At 42.1% G+C, this 17,165-nt stretch overlaps 1 protein-coding gene across 2 annotated transcripts; it reads right to left on the bottom strand.

Annotated features, from left to right (window-relative positions):
- Nucleotides 1-1,549: 1,549 nt before the first annotated feature.
- Nucleotides 1,550-17,066, bottom strand: LOC138161846 (myeloid cell surface antigen CD33-like). 2 transcript variants are annotated; one of them, XM_069088847.1, is made up of 7 exons: nt 16,935-17,066; nt 15,061-15,155; nt 8,825-9,208; nt 7,968-8,252; nt 7,580-7,667; nt 7,376-7,472; nt 1,550-3,180 (listed from the first exon to the last, which is right to left on the bottom strand). In XM_069088847.1, the coding sequence occupies exons 3-7, from the start codon at nt 9,192-9,194 to the stop codon at nt 3,076-3,078; spliced, it is 945 nt and encodes a 314-aa protein (XP_068944948.1). In that variant the 5' UTR covers nt 9,195-9,208; nt 15,061-15,155; nt 16,935-17,066; the 3' UTR covers nt 1,550-3,075. The 2 variants fall into 2 exon arrangements, with proteins under 2 accessions (XP_068944948.1, XP_068944947.1); XM_069088846.1 differs by lacking the exons at nt 15,061-15,155; nt 16,935-17,066 and adding an exon at nt 9,636-9,768.
- Between the last annotated feature and the right edge of the window lie 99 nt (nt 17,067-17,165).

Below are 17,165 nucleotides of genomic sequence, written 5' to 3'. Positions count from 1 at the left end.
ATCTATCTATCTATCTATCTATCTATCTATCTATCTATCTATCTACTTCATAGAGCCAGAAGGCATCACAACACTCATGACTCAGTGCCTAACTAGAAATTGCCAAAAGATGTTAAAGCCTTCCTACAAGCAAGCTTCCCCTAAGCAAGTTTTCCTCCCCCAACAGGGTCTGTGACTCAGGATGAATCACAGCTTTGAGAAGGGCCAGAGCTCATAGCAGGTCACAAAGGCCTATTAATGGATGGGGAAGATCTTCCTAACCCATTAACATTATATTCCCCTCATCAATTTTAAGTAAATTTGTGGGAAATTGTGCCCAAGTTTTTTTCTTATAAATAAAATTTTCTCTTTTCCATTTACATGTAAAGACAGTGTTCAACATTCATTTTTATAAGATTTTAAGTTTCAAGCATTTTTCCTTCCCTTGATCCCCTCTTTTCTTCCAGAGATAGCAAGCAATATAATATATAAGTTACATATGTTATGCCCAAGGTTTGGAGAGGGAATTGCAACTACTATTATTGCTATGTTATTTGAATAAACACCCTTGCTGAAGAACTGGGGCTACAGACTGATTGTAAAGAGCATGTTAGTGGGGGCTTCTGAGCTATAGTGTCAAGAGGATGGGCAGCCACAGGTTCCTCCTAGAACACTGAAAGCAGTACAGCTGCTCATTCTGGGCATCCAACCTGATTAGTGTCACTGTGGATCTGGGGAGGGAATACAAAGGGTGATGCTACACTTACATGAGTACATATTGTCACACGTGAAAGGTCCTTAAGAGAGAAGACTGCTTTGTGGATGTCTTTGTATCCCTGACACCAATCACATTCCCTAGTATGTGCTTGATAAACAAATGTTTGTTGTTTGTTGACTGGCTGACTGATTAATGTTAGGAAAAACAAATAGTCATCTAAAAGTGAAAGTCACCACCTTGGAAAGAAGTTGTTTCCACGCTCACTGGATGTGTTCAGCCAAAATCTGCCTTAATATTTGAAGGGAATATTTTGGATGGGATTCATATTCAATTAAGCAGTTTGGATGGCATGACTTCTGAAATCCCTTCCAACTTATGTGTAATTTTGTGAAATTGATGTGATGTACTAACTGGTCTCCAAGGGCCCTCCCAGCTCTCCAATTGTATGTTCAAAGGAATCTTCCAAATCTGACATAACTATTCTGAGGGGTATCCCAACTCTGATATTCTACATCCTAAGGTCCCTCATCACTCTTACATTTTGGATTCTCAGAGGCCTTGCCCTTGCAGATGTGAATTCTATAATGTAAGGTCCCTCTCATCTTTTAGGGTTTATGGTCTAAATATAAAGGTAGAGATCCCCTGATAACTCAACTCCTATTTAAAAGTAATGGCCATTATCAGGAAATAATTTTTCTTGATTGAATCAACCAGAATTAGGTGTAACCAAAGACTGGACATTTCTTTGAACCATCTAAAGGTATTTCAACTAAGAGTGGCAGGAAGAATTTGAAACTAAGTGCATGCCCATCAATTGCGAAATGACTGAATGAGTTGTGATATATGAATATGATGGAATACAGTTATACTGTAAAAACTAATGAAGTGGATGGTTTTAGAGAAGCCTGGGAAGACTGACATGAATTGTTGCAAAGTGAAGTGAGCAGAATGAAAACAATCTACACAGTATCAGCAACATTGTAATGATAATCAACTATAAAAAGACTTAACTCTGATCAACACAATAACCCAAGAACTCATGATGAAATATGCTATCTCCAGAAAGAGAGTTAATGGACTCTGTGCAGACTAAAGCAGATTTTTTCTATTTCTTTCTTTTCTTGGTAATTGTTTTACATGATAATACTTATTTGTAACAGATTTTCCTTTTCTTGCCTTCTTATTGGGTGGGGGATCTCTTTCCTGGATTGGTTTCAATTTCACAGAACAAGATGCCCTTCCCAGGATAAGCTCATTACTTCTAAACTCACTACCATGCTGCTCAATGAAGCCTTGACTGACACCACCTCCCTTAGCCTCTTCTTCCTTCTGATCAAGCCTGGAGAGCAGAATACCAAACTCCTCCAATGGCTTCCTTTGTAGAGGGCAGAAATTGGACTCAGCTCACTCCACATTGATCTGCTGCCCTGTCTGGTTTTCATTCCACAGAACAAGATACTGACTGGTGTCCTTTCCCTATCTCCCTTCCCCACTCTTTCCTGTCCCCTTTTGTGCCTTGTCCCCACACTTTAGTTTGTAAGATCTTTGAGTATTGAAATTGTCTTTCTTTTTGTTGATAATATCGCCAGAACTTAGGACAGCTCCTGGCACATAGTAATAATAAATGTTTACTGAATTAGAGGGAGACTTTGGGCTGAAAAAAAAGTCTGTATGCTTTGAGTAAATAAAGACAGAAGGAAGAAGAGAGAAAAGGAAGAAAGGAAAAAAGGAAAGAAAGAAGGAAGGAAGGAAGGAAGGAAGGAAAGAAGGAAGGAAGGAAAGAAGGAAGGAAGGAAGAAGGAAGGAAGGAAGGAAGGAAGGAAGGAAGGAAGGAAGGAAGGAAGGAAGGAAGGAAGGAAGGAAGGAAGGAAAATAAAACAACTCCAATCCATCAGGAATATGAGAGGATGGAGTAGCCATTCACTGGGGACCCAACTGAATGCAAGTGGGAATTGGAATGGTAGTGCCAGAGCATGTGTTCCACAGGGATACACAACCCCCAACACTGAAATTCTATACTCTATGATCCTCTGATTGATATAACAGTGCTTTTGCCCTCTGGACAGGTACCCTAGTGAGAACAGGACATGACATCTTGGAAAATGCCTCGATTGCAGCCTACTCCTTTGTCTCCTGGGACTAGGCAAAAGGAAAAGGGACTCTGTTGCCATGGTATCTCAATGTCATAGGGCAGATCAAGGAAGGGCTTGAGGAGTGGGTCTCCAGACAGAGTGAGCTCCTTCCAGGAACAGAATTAGGTTTTATCTTCTTTACTTGACTTCCCACCCCATGAGTCCCAGATGACACCTCACTGAAACAATCTCTGAATACTGGTCTTGGGCATCTTGATTCTCTGGCTTCTGACTCTCGAGGATGTTTCAAGGACTGATTTTTCTGAAGTTAAGGGATGCATAGTGAATCTCTTCTGAGGGTTCTTGGGTGGCTGGGCCAGACAGGGGCAAGCTGGGACCCCGGGGTTGATCCTATAGGAATGAAAAAACAAGAATCCAGCATGAGGCCAGGATGTTGAGGATCTTGGCCTGACCCAGAAGAACCAATCATGGTTTGAAAAGGAGGCTTCTTGGCTTTTGGTCAGGAGCCTTTCTCTTAGTGCTGTTTGCTTATGCATATGATCTACCAGCCAAATTTTGATCTTTACAAGGTTGGGGTGAGGTGATGGTGGGGCCCAAAGTGACATACAAGGAAGGGAAAGCCATAAGCATGGAGTCAGAAAATATGGTTTTGAATCCAACCTGTGGCTATTAGTCAATGGGGGAGCTTTGAGGAGGCCCCCTACTGGGGCCTCAGTTTCCCCCTGCTGATGTAAATTTGGTGTACTTAGCCCTTTAAATACTGCTAAGTGATTAGCAGATCTTGTTCCATTGGGGTCCCAAAATAACCCTGTGAAGCAGGTGTGAAGGATACTAGGATCCCATTTTACATATGGGTACAATGAGGCTGAGAGACATGAAGTGACTTGCCCAGGGTCAATTGCTTTAAGTGTCAGAAGTTGATTTTGAACCCTCCTCATGATTCCACAACCAGCCCACTCTGCCAAATTACAGCTTTTCTGATGTTAGTGTGTGACCTTAGGTAAGTCTCTTTTCCTTTTTGGGGAAAACTCTAAGCTCTTTGGGTAAGTTCCTTCCTTCTTCTGGGGCTCAGTGAGGTTGTACTAGGTCACTTCTAAGGTTTTGCCAGGGACTGACTATGTGACCTTGGGAGTGTCTTTTTTCCCCTCTTTGAACCTCAATTTGTCCCTCTGTAAAATAATTTCTCTAAGATCCCTTCCAACTCAAGTGTATGAAGAGTGTGTGACCTTGGGGGAGTCTCTTTCCTTCCCTGGACCTCAGCTTCATTCTCTATAAAAAAGAAGTGAATTAGTCCAGTTGATGTTTTAGGGCCTTTTCACCCCATATCAGGAGGTCTGGTGATGTCTTGTAAAGAATACTAGACATGGGATCAAAGAACATGTAATTGATTTACATTTTCTCAGTCCCAAAGTGGTCTCAGAAACACTTCCTGTTTCTTGGACTTTAGTTTCATGATCTGTGAAACTAGGGACTTAGATGAATTTATTTCTGGGGTTACTTCTACCCTTAGAGCTCCAATCTTATGAACCCTGTTATAGAAATGAATTTCCTGAAGGCAAGAGGCCATGAAACAAGGACTGTCTTGATTCAGAGCCTTGCAGATGGGGAGAATTCTCACTGGAAGGGTATGACCAGGGCCAAGGAACAAAGACTCTCAGGGAAATGAGGGACCAGCTACTCCCAGCTCCCTATGCTGCAGTTGACAAAATTGAAACCTCAAAAGGAAAAGGAACTCGCCAACACTTCCTCTTCTCCCCCTCTCTTGTTGACTCTCACCGATCTGTCTTCTGACCTCATTCCTCAATTGAAATTTCTCTCTCCAAAGTCACCAGCTTATTACACAATAGAATGGCTTCTCTCTATTCTCACCTTCCTTGCCATTTCTGCAGTTTTGATGCTGCTAACCACCATCTTCTCCTAGACACTCTCTGCCCTCTGTGTTCTTGAACCTGTCTTATTGTTCCTACTCCATCATCTTGGCTGATTTTTTGTCTATGTCACACCTCCTGAATGTGGGCAGCCCCAAAGAGTCTCTCCTGGTCCCTCTTCTCTTTTCTTGACAGTCTCTCATTTGGTGATTTCATCAGTTCCCATGGCTTGAATTACCATCTAAAGTCAGATCTATACAGCATGTACCAAAAGTTTTAGTGCACTTTGAAGATTGTTTGATTTTTGATACCTTTAAACTACACTAAGGATTCTTGGATGTCTCATGTATTCAGCCCAAAATTATCTGTTACCCTAGTCCTACATCATCTATTTTGTATTAGATTTTCCCAATTGGGCGTCCTGTATCCATCTCAAACTCTGTTTATCCAAAACAAAACTCATTATATAGCAGACCCCATATCCCCTCTCCCTTGACCTTCTCCATCACTGCCAAGGGCACCACCATCCCCTTGGAATCTCTGGTTCCTTCAAAACCCAAATCAAGGACTCTCCTCTCCACAAAACCTTGCCTGGTGCCTCAGCCACTTGTGCCCACTCTTCCATAACCTCCTTGTACTCATTATGTGTGTATTCCATACATACTTGTATGCGTGCATTTTGTCTTCCCAAAGAATGTAAATATTTGAGGGCAGAGAACAGGCTCTTTTCCTTTTGTCTTTCTGTGCCCACTGCTTAACTTAATGACTGACACATCATAAGGGCTTAATGAATGTTTATTCACTGACCTCCTCAACCCTCCTGCCTCTACAGTCCCTTTCTCCCCATGACTGGAGAAGATGCAGGGTGACCTTGCAGAACTTGTCAAAGATCCTCCTTTTAAGCAGGGCACCCAGGAAAGCCCTCACATCATTTCCCAACTGAATGCTCTCCTGGACTTCCTCATGGTCTCCAGAAACTCCTTGTTGCAATGCAAGATTACATCAATTCTCAAAATTGTGCATCATCAGTAAGTCCCTTGGAGCCCAGCTCTTTCTGAGGGCGGAGTGGAGGGAGGACATTGGAGAACTCCAACTACCTCCCCGACTTAAGAGGGGAAGAGTAGCCATGTCACTCTTGCCCACCTGGCTGCAGGACTTTGGGTACCTCCCTCCACCACTTTTCAACTTCTTTTTATGCATCATCTCCCACATTTGAACAAAAACTCTCAAGGGCAGGGATTGTTTTTTGCCTTACTTTGTATCCCCAGACTTTAGCATGGTGTTTGGTACAAGGTAGGTGTTTAACTGACTGGCTTACAATATCTTAGATGTTGGTAGAAACTCCTCTATTTCTCATTTAAAAGCCCTTAGCAATCTAGCTACAGACTTTGTTTCAAGGCTCACAAAAACATTCCTCCTTAAGCACTTGTTATTCTAAGCAAAATGACCCTTAAGTTATTGTCTTTTTACAACATTTCACGTCCAGCCTCTGTACCTTTGCAGAGGCAGTGTACATGCCTGAAAGGCATTCACTCTGGTTACTCAACTGTGCCTTTAGGAATTCCCTAGTTCACTTTATGGGCAGCTGGTGGCACAGTGGATAGAGCACTGGGCTGGGAACCAGGAAGATGAGTCTGAGTTCAAATCTGACTTCAGACACCGAATAGCTGTGTGACCCTGGCCAAGTCACTTAACCCTATTTGCCTCAGTGTCCTCATCAGTAAAATGAGCTAGAGAAGGAAATTGAGAACTATTCCAGTTTCTTTACCAGGAAAACCCCAAATGGGGTCATGAAGAGTCAGATACCACTGAAAAATGACTGGGCAACATCAACCCAATTCAGAAGCTATGTCCTACAGGAAATTATTCTTGATGCCTGCCCCAGTAGTTAGCTCTCCCTGCAAAATTACTATTATGTGAACAATATATGATGTAACATATTTCATCTTTTTTGGTTCATGTTGTCCTCTCCCCTCCGGCCCCAGCCCCACAGAAGAATATAAGTTCTATGAAGATAAGGACTATTTCATAGTCATTTTCTCTCAAGCAGCAAGCACAGCACTTGGTACTATGTTTCTTTTTGACCCAATCTGTTATTTCATTAATGTTGACTACACCATTCATCAGCATAGAGCAGCTAGGTGGCACAGTGCATAGAATGCTGGGCCTGGAGGCAGGAAGACCTGAGTTCAAATGTTGCCTTAGACATTGAATAGCTGTGTGACCCTGGGCAAGTCACTTAACTTTGTTTGCCTTGGTTTCCTTATTTGTAATATGAACTGGAGAAATAAATTGTGACCCACTCCTAGTTTCTTTGCCAAGAAAACCCCAAATGGAATCATGAAGAGTTGGACATCACCAAAATGACTGAACAACAACAGAACACACAGGACAGAAGGCCAGTAGAAGTCACAAGCAGTACTTCAAACCAAGTATCCCTGACCACCTTCCCAGAGTACTCAGTGCTGCCTGAAATTTGCAAAGAGAAGACTTTTTAAAAATAGTACTTGAACTGAAACTGGCCCAGATCCTTCTTTAAAAAATTAGAAAACTGAGGCTGAGAGGGGAAAGACCATGTCTGAAATCCACTGACCAGGGCAAAGACCAGTCCCTCCTCATGGCCTATAAGTGGCAGAAACCATTTTTGAATCATTTCTAGCTGCCCTATGTTTTGGAAGGTTGGAATGGCATTTCAGGACCATGGTCAAGTCACTCACCAAAGGGACTCCTCTAGAGACCTCGTTGGCATCAGGCACTTCCTTGCTGTCCAGGGGATCTGAGTCCTTTACTTGCTTCTTCCTCAGAAGCTTCACACTGAAGGAAGGAGCCCAACATTGTGACATGACCCTCCACTCCCACCATTGAGATAGACCTTCCCTCCCACTTCCAATCCCAGCTCCAATGCCAGTCGCTTCACTCACAGTGCCAGAATGAAACATAGGGCAAGAAGGGCCATGATCCCAGCTCCCAGAAGGATCCCTTTAGAGAATGTGAGAATACCATTACTATCTGTAGAGAAAAAGGATTAGATATGTAAGACTCTCCAAGGGACATGTCGTTTGGTCAGCTAGGTAGCATAGTAGATAGAGTGCCAGCCCTGGAGTCAGGAGGAACTGGGTTCACATCCAGTCTCAGACACTTTTGCTGTAGCTTTGCTCTCTGTAAAATGTCAGGGGCTTATTTGCCCTATTGAGGATCTAAACTTTCTAGACATGTCTGGTACTCTGTTTCCCAGTCTGAGACTTCCCCTCCTCCATCCACAAAGCACCTGTGTTTTCAGATCCAAGTGTCCTGGCCCCAAATACTCACAGGTAACATTAAGTCGAACAGTTCTCTCAAGGCTTACTCTGGCCCCAGGGACAGTCACTTGACAAGTAAGATTAGAGCCATGGTCCTGGGGCCTTGGAGTGAGGGTCAGCTCAGAGACATAGAGAGTTTCTCTTTGGAATTCCAGGGGAGAGAGGATAGCCCCTGTCCAAGAGAAAATGGGAGGTTTCCCACACTCAAAGACTGAGGGAGCAACACAAATCACTTTCACCAGGTGTCCAGGCTCCAAGGTCCCTGGAATGTAGACGTCTGGCTTCTCTGTCAGATCTGGGGGGAAAGAACATGAACCAGACCTCAGACAGCTACCACCAACCTTGATTAATAACCTCAAGACCATTCCTGATATATCTCTAGGTTCCCCTGCCAATGGGATGCCCCTTCCAAGATGGCAGCTCTGTCCTTCCTACATCATCCCATGGTGAGCTACTCACTGATGCCTAGGGGACCTTGTTTCTGCAGATAGGAGCCCACAATATGGTCTCCACCATGCGGGCTTTCATGCTCTCCTCTGTAACCTAGATATCCATCCCTCTCCCAATATCGCTAACTCTATCTCTGACTCACAGGATCACCAAAGTCATTGCCATATCCTGAGTCATTTAGCTGTGTCTCATGCCCTGTTTCTCCAAAGACAGGAAACCATAGTGAATCCCTCTGTTCCAGGTCTTATACCTTCTATACTCTCCCCTGGCCACTGGTGCTAACTGGAGCAATACATCTTCCTGTGGTCTGCCCTCCCCTTAAGACACAGAGCATGAAGGACCCCACTTGCCAGTGATTCTTTGGAAGCTCCCTCTATCCCATGGCCTACATCCCTTCCCTGTCACTAAGGTTCTTACCTTTCACACTCACATTAACCATATAATCTAGGTAATTGAATTTCAAATTCAGTCCTCTCTCTATCCGGAAGAAGTACTGCCCACTGTCCTCTTTCTGTACACCCACGATTCTCAGGGAGCAGTTGTTCTTCAGAGGGTCCCCAATAAGATGGAATCGATCTTTGGTCTTTTCCTGCACCTCCCGCTTTGGGTCATTTGTCGCCACTGGTTTGTCGCTGTCAGTGTTGGATCCCTCCTTGAACCATGAACCAAAAGCCTCGGAATAATAGAATTGGAGATCTGAAGGGTAGGAGAAAGAGCAGGGGACCTGGATGCACAGTCCCTCTTGTACTGTCACTGCTTCCGGGACCTCCAGCTTATACCCGGGCATCTGGGACAGGGACCCTGTGGACAGAAAGATACTCAGGCATCACTAATCAGGACACTTCCAGTGATATGGGCACCATTCTTAAAGCAGGAAGAGAGCTCAGAACAGAGGGTATCACAGCATGAACATGGAAAGAAGCACATGAGAAACAACCACAGAACAGAGATCACTTAAAAGGGAAGAGAACTCAGAACATCAGCCTTCAAAGCAGGTAAGAACCTTAAAGATCATTTACTTCAATTCCTTCATGTCCTGATGAGGAAACTGAGGCCCAAAGGGATTTAGCTGACTTGGCCAAAGAGCTCCCAACTAGAGGCAGAGGCAGAGACAGAAGGATGGGGAATGTCTTCTGGCTCCAAGGCCTCTGGTCTCCCCACTGCCCCCACCCCCAGACTCTTGGGGGGATACCTTGACCATCCCAACACCAGCCTTTACCCCACTCACCCCCCAAAGTCTGGAATATCAAGGGCAGCAGCAGCAGCATCTCTGACCCAGTAGAGAGATATGCTCTGTCTGGAAATGCTAAATGATTCACGACTCCCTTGAGTCCATGAGTCCCCATAGCCATTCAATGACAAAGATTCAGTGTAAAGGGGAAGCTGGGAGGAGGAAATGCAGATTTCCCCATAGTTCTGGGTAGTGGTGAAAAATTAGGTTTTGGCTTGGAACTCTTAAGAGGAACATTCTAAGCTTTCCAGTATGTGGCCCCAGGACACCTGTAGCCCAGATCTCCTTAGAGTCTGAATGCTCCAACTGAGCCAGGCAGGGTTTACCCTGTCCAATATAAGGACAAGGGCAACCCTGATCAGGCTGGAGGGCTGTGTGTGTGGGAAGGGCTGGGAAGCATAGAAGGGAGAAGACTCCCAGGTTGTCCATGCCAAGAGACAGGGAGAGGGAGAAATGAAAGACCCATGAAGAAAGAAATGAGTGACCACAGACCATAAAGGCTGAAAGACAGCCAAAGAATAGAGTCCAAGGTCAATGTTTCCTGGGCCCAAGTTGAGGAGGCTGGCTGCCTCCTTTGCATGGAGCCACTCTCTGTCTGTGCTGCCCACCAGGGACCTCACCAGGACCAGACTTCAGATAGTGAATGCTAGGAGGGAACTTCAAAAAAAAATTCAGAATTAGGAGGGACCTCAGAACTTGGAGTGTCAAAGATGAGAGGAACCTTAAAAGAGGAAATATCTGGGTCAGGATGGACATATATGGTATGATTATTGAACCCATGAGAGCTGATGAGACAATCAAGTGATACAGAGTGGAGAGTAATGAGAGGAGGGTCAAGGAGTGGGGCTGCTCATGATTAGTGGTTATGAAATAGAGGAAGATCCAGCAAAGCAGACTGAGAAAGATCAGATATACTGGTATAAAGAGACCTGAGAGAGCAGTGCCATGAAAACTCAGACTGAAGAGAGCATTTAGAGGAAAGGCTGATCCATAGTGTCTAATGTTGCCAAGAAGTGCAGACTGGGAAGATTAAGTTGACAATTAGAAGATCAATTAGACAATTAGAAGACAATTAGAAGATCATTGCTAATTATTGAGGGGACAATTTTACCTCAATAATGAGGAAGATACATGAGGGAGAGAGACATAAAATGGGAGAGAGAGAGAGAGAGAGAGAGAGAGAGAGAGAGAGAGAGAGAGAGGGAGAGAAAGGACAGCAGAGGAGATAAAAGGAGAGGAGGATAAACCAGAGGAAAGAAGAGGAAAGATAGCATGAGAGATCTAAAAAATTCCTGTGCTTTCTTGGTGCAAAGTGACCTGAAGGCCCAATTTTAAAATCAATCAGGGGAAAACTCTACTATCAGAGCCTGGGGTCTGGGACACTCAATCCTACAAGTTCATAAATTTCTGAGGAAAATGCCTTCAAGCTTAGGGAGCACATGTAATGAAGGATTACTTCTTACTCCTTTCTATCCCATTGTGGAGCCTTCCTGAAGTTCCTCTTCAGCGTCTGAAACTTTCTGCTGGGCACTGAGGGCGGTGCTCTTGGACACTCCTCAGACTGCTTGTCTTTGGAGTAGCCGTTTTTCCTCCCATGTGTAGAGAAGATGGAAACATGAGGTCTGGAATGCCAAATCTCCAAACCATTTGAAGTCATTCAGGAAATCTAAGGACAACCCATTTTCTGATGGGGGAGGTTAAGAGAGAAGGATCCAGAAAGAGACAGGTGGTCTTCTTGAGGTGGGGAGGATGATAATAACTGATAACAGGCAGAAGAAAGCAGAACTTATCCAGCCTCATTTGTCTTTTGGTTGTTCTGCAAAGGAGTAAGAGTGACCTCTGCAGGAGAAATGACATAATTGAACTAGTTATAGGGAGGTGACATCCAATATAACTGAGGTGATGGTGCAACCACCTGTAGCTGCCCTGGATGAATGCAGGTCACCTGACCCAGATGAATCTCATCTTTGCATCCTGGAAGAATGGGTAGGTGGGATTGCTGAGACCCAGTCAGGGACCTCTGACAATGGAGAAGAGAAAAAATCCTGCAGGACTGAAAAAAGACAAATGTCCTCGTGATCAAGGATGGAGAGTAGAAGAGTGCCTGCAGCCTCCAGACCAGACTTGAATTCCTGGGACAATTCTGATCATATTGTTTTTGATGTTTAGCCATCCTGGAATAGCTAAGCACATAGGTTATGCTCATCTGAAAATCAGTCAGGGGGTGGAGCCAAGATGGCAGAGTAGAAACAGGACTTTTGTGCAGCTCTGGCTTCCACCTCCTCCAATACATATAAAAAATGACTAAACAAACTTTAGAGCTGCTGAACCCACAAACTGACAGAGAGAAACAAATCTGCCACTGAAGGAAGCCTGGCAGGCTGACGGCAGATGTCCACTGCAGCACTCTGGGAGAGGAGCACAGTCCCTCCTGAGCCATGGTTTTAGCCCCAGGGTGGCCCCAACCAGCCTTGGTGGTTGGAGAGGACATCATGAGAATGAATCACCAGCAGTTGTAGAGGTTTCCAGGCATCTCAATCCACAAATGCCAAAGACAAACTAAAAGGTCAGTGTGGAACTATTTTGGGAACAGGGGGAGCTTGGTCCAGCTCCTGCCCCCAGAGTGAGAAGCAGAGGAGACATAGTGGCTCCAGCTGCTGCTGTGGGGATGCCTACAGTGCTCCTGGCCTGCAGATTGTAGGGGGACCAAGAAACCATTCACAGGGTGATTTCTTTTGCCTCGACCTCCTTGTATCCAGATCGCAGTCTTGGGTGGTGGTTCTGGAGTGTGTGACCAGTTGAGCCAGAGAATTTGAGGGCTGTAGAGAGGGCACCCATACAACAGCTTCAGCAGCTGCAAAAATCCCAGCGATTTGGGACATAGCTCTCTCTATTCTGGAAACAGAGTTCTACCACGGCAAAGAGCTCAAAAGTCAAGCAATTGGCTGCCAATATGAGCAAGCAACAGAAGCACAATCAGATCATACAATCCTTTTTTCTTGGGACAAAAGGATCAAGGCATGGAGCAGTAGGAAGATAATGAAGTCAGAACTCCTTCATCAAAAGCCTCCAATGAAAATATGAATTGGTTTCAGGCCATGGAGGAGCTCAGGAAGGATTTTGAAAATCAAGTAAGAGAAGTGGAGGAAAAATTGGAAAGAGAAATAAGAATGATGCAAGAAAATCATGAAAAGCAAGTCAACAGCCTGCTAAAGGAGACCCAAAAATACATTGAAGAAAATAATACCTTAAAAATAGACTAACTCAAATGGCAAAAAAGGCCCAAAAAGCCAATGAGCAGAAGAATGCTTTAAAAAGCCAAATTTGCCAGATGGAAAAGAAATTTCAAAAACTCACTGAAGAGAATAACTCCTTCAAAATTAGACTGGAGCAACTGGAAGCTAACGACTTTATGAGAAATCAAGATACTATAAAACAGATCCAAACAAATAAAAAAATAGAAGGCAATGTGAAATATGTCATTGGAAAAACCACTGACCTAGAAAATAGATTCAAGAGAGATAATTTAAAAATTATAGGTCTACCTGAGAGCCATGATCAAAAAAAGAGTCTAGACATCGTCTTTCAAGAAATTATCAAGCAAAATTGCCCTGATATTCTAGAACCAGAGGTCAAAATAGAAATTGAAAGAATTCACCAATCTCCTCTTTAAAAAAATCCCCAAAAGAAAACTCCTTAAAATATTATATACAAATTCCAGAGTTCCCAGTAAAGGAGAAAATATGGCAAACAGTCAGGAAGAAACATTTGAGTATTGTGGAAACACAATCAGTATAACACAAGACCTAGAAGCTTCTACAGTAAGGGGTCAAAGGGCTTGGAATATGTTATTCCATAGGTCAAAGGATAGAGGGCTAAAACCAAGAATCACCTACCCAGCAAAACCGAGTAAAATGCTGCAGGGAAAAATATGGTCATTCAATGAAATAGAGGACTTTCAAACATTCTTGATGAAAAAAACTGAGTTGAAAAGAAAATTTAATTTTCAAATACAAGAAGCAAGAGAAGGTAAACAAGAAAAAGGAATCATAATGAATTTATTAAAGTTGAACAATTTACATTCCTACATGGAAAAATGAAAATTGCAACTCATAAGACTTTTCTTAGTATGAGGATAGCTGAAGGGAATATGTATATATATATATGTATATGTATATGTATGTTTAGGAGGATGTATATGTATATAAATATATGTGAGGGTGGGCATTTGTATTTTCATGTATACATACACAGAGGGCACAGGATGAGTTGAATATGAAGGGGTGATATAAAAAATAAAATTAAGAGGTGAGAGAGGAATTTATTGGGAGAATAAGAAAGGGAGCAATAGATTACGGTGAATTATCTCATATAAAACAGGCAAGAGAAAATTGTTACAATGGAGGGCAAGAGCAGGAAGGTGAAAGGGAATGGGCCAACCTGATTCTCATTGAATTAGGCCTAAGGAGGGAATAACATGCACACTCAATTGGGCATCTTACCCTACAGGAAAACAGGGTGGTAGGGGATAAGGGGGGAGAGGATAGAAGGGAGGGCAGATTGGGGGAGAGGGTAGTTAGAAGTAAACATTTTTGAAAAGGGATAGGATCAAAGGAGAAAATAGAGTGAGTGGGGGGCAGGATAAGATGGAGGGAAATATAGTTAGTCTTTCACAATATAACTATGATGAAAATGATTTGGGTAACTACACATGTATACAATCTATATTGAATTGCTTATCTTCCCATTTGGGGTGGGTGAGGAGGAAAGAAGTGAAAAAATTATGGAACTCAAACTTTTTAAGACAAATGTTTAAAAAATTAGTTTTTTTTTTACATGAAACTGGGAAATAAGATGTACAGGTAGTGGGGTATAGAAACCCATCTTGCCCTACTAGAAAGTTAGGAGGTTGAAGGGGAAAATGTAAGAGAGAACAGATTGTGGAAGGGGTATTCAGTAGGCTTGCTATTTTTGGGGTGGGGGTAGGGGAAAGACAGGGAGAGAAAAAATTGTAACTCAAAATCTTGTGGAAATAAATGTTGAAAGCTAAAAATAAATAAATTAAAACTTTGAAAAAAATAGTCAAATTTTAAAATGCATGTGAAGAGCACTGGCCCTGGAGTTAGGAGGACCTGAGTTCAAATCAAATCTGGCCTCAGACACTTAACACTTACTAGCTGTATGACCTTGGGCAAGTCACTTCACCCCAATTGCCTTGCCTTTCCCCTCCAAAAAGCAAAACAAAAACAAACAAACAAAAAAGAAAATGGATGCACAGAGGGTTTTTGTTTTGTTTTGTTTTGCTTGCAATTATTTATCTCCAACAATCATACATCTTATCTGAAAACTGGTCCCATACTGGTCAATCAATTACTGTTTCCAATGGAGGGAGGGTTGGATCTAGTAGGACATTTTCACCTACCTCTCACCCTTCCAAAAGTACCACGTGATTTTTATACAGGCAAATCACAATGAACTTAAAGGATGAAGAAAGACAGCATCAGGATCGTGGTCCTCCTAGAAAGATATGACAAATTAATGAAAATCTGAATTCTACATATAATGCAAGGAATAACACAAGAAAAGCACCAAGAATTTCTGAATATAGAAAAGACTGGTCTACCCAAAAGTATACAAAGATCACCTAGAGAAAAAGAAAACCGTCATCAACATAATCATTAACATTTTTACAAATGGGGGCAGCTAGGTGGCACAGTGAATAAAGCACTGGCCCTGGAGTCAGGAGGCCTTGAGTTCAAAATGGGCCTCAGACACAACATTTACTAGCTGTGTGACCTTGGGCAAGTCACTTAACTTCAATTGCCCCTACCCCAAAAAAGCAAAAACAAATTTTTTACAAATGCATAAGATAATTTATATTTACATTTAAATACATGAGGATTCTGTCAAACATAGAAATGATGACTATCATTATACAAATTTTGCTACAAAGAAAGCAAAGCAATCTACCAAATTTCTTTGATAAGATAGAGTCCTAATACCTAAACCAGGGAAGGATAAAGCAAAGGAAGAGACATTTAGACCAATTTCATTGACAAATACTGACTAAAATTTTAGCAAATTGTCCAAAAAATCATTAATTGTGATCATGTTGGATTTATTATACCAAGAATGAAAGGATGGTTTAACAATAATAATCAACATAATGAATTATATTAAATATGAAAACATCAAAAATGCATGATACCTTGACAGACACATAAAATGCATTTGACAAAGGAAAACATCTGATTTTTGATATTAAAAAAAAGGAAACCTTTAAAGAATAACCATAGAAGAATCTCTCTTAAGATGAAAAAATCTACCAAAAGCCCAAACCAACTATTATATGCTATGGAAAAACATCGGAGGCTTTCTCAGAAAATGCGGGTGTAAATCAAGGATCCCAATCTCCCTATTACTTGATATAATTCTCAAAATGCTAGCAATAGCAGTATGAAAGGAGAAAAAAATGAACAGTGTAAATCTAAGCAAAAAGGAGACCAAACTATCCCTATTGCTGATGACAAGATAGCTTTCTTAGGCAGTTCTAGGGAATTGTTAATACATTAATAATAGGCACTTAGTAAATGTCTGTTGGAATAATTTTATAGCTTCATTAAAGTTGCAAGCTATTTAAAGGGCCACACAACTGTGCAATCTTTTGATCCAGCAATCCATTACTAGTTCTGTATCCCAAAGATATCAAAGAAAAAGGACAAAAATAGGTACAAAAATATTTATAGCAGTTCTCTCTATTGTGATAAAGAATTGGAAACTGAGGAGATGCCCATCAATTGGGGAATGGGTAAACAAGTTGTGGTGTATGGTTGTGATGGAATAATATTATGCTATAAGAAATGATGATCAAGAAGCTCTCAGAAAAACCTGGAAAAAGGGGCAGCTAGGTGGAGCAGTGAATAGCGTGCCAGCCCTGGAGTCAGGAGGACCTGATTTCAAATATGACCTCAGACACAATACATAGACCAAAAAACTAACGGTGTGATCTTGGGCAAATCACTTAATCCCAATTGCCCTACCTTCCCCCTTCCAAAAAGGAAACAAAACAAACAACAACAACAAAAAAAAACAAACAAAACCTGGAAAGATTTACATGCAAAGTGAAACGAGCAGAACCAAGAGAACACTGTACACAGTAATATGAATGCATATGTAGAGCCAATATCAGATTGTATGCCATCTTGGGGAGGGGGGAGGGAAAAATTTGGAACTCAAAAGCTTGTGGAACTGAATGATATAAACTAAAAATAAATAAGTAAATTAAAAAAAACATACCTGTGTATGTGTATCAGCAATATTGTGTAATGATCAATTATGAAACTTAGTTATTCTCAGCTATACAAAGATCCAAACAACTCCAAAGGATCTACGAGGAAAAATGCTATCCACCTAGAACTGATGGAATCTGAATGTGATTGAAACATACTTTCTTTGTTTTTCTTGGGGTTTTTCTCTGTGATTTCTTTCACAACGTGACTAATATGAAAAATATGCTTGCATGACTAC

This window comes from Petaurus breviceps, unplaced genomic scaffold (assembly GCF_028583685.1).
Source record: "Petaurus breviceps papuanus isolate PSGF00001 unplaced genomic scaffold, PetGlider_PUasm1.0 185, whole genome shotgun sequence".
Taxonomy (NCBI): domain Eukaryota; kingdom Metazoa; phylum Chordata; class Mammalia; order Diprotodontia; family Petauridae; genus Petaurus; species Petaurus breviceps.
Note: the sequence above shows the minus strand (reverse complement) of the source record. Positions and strands in the feature narration are given on the sequence as shown.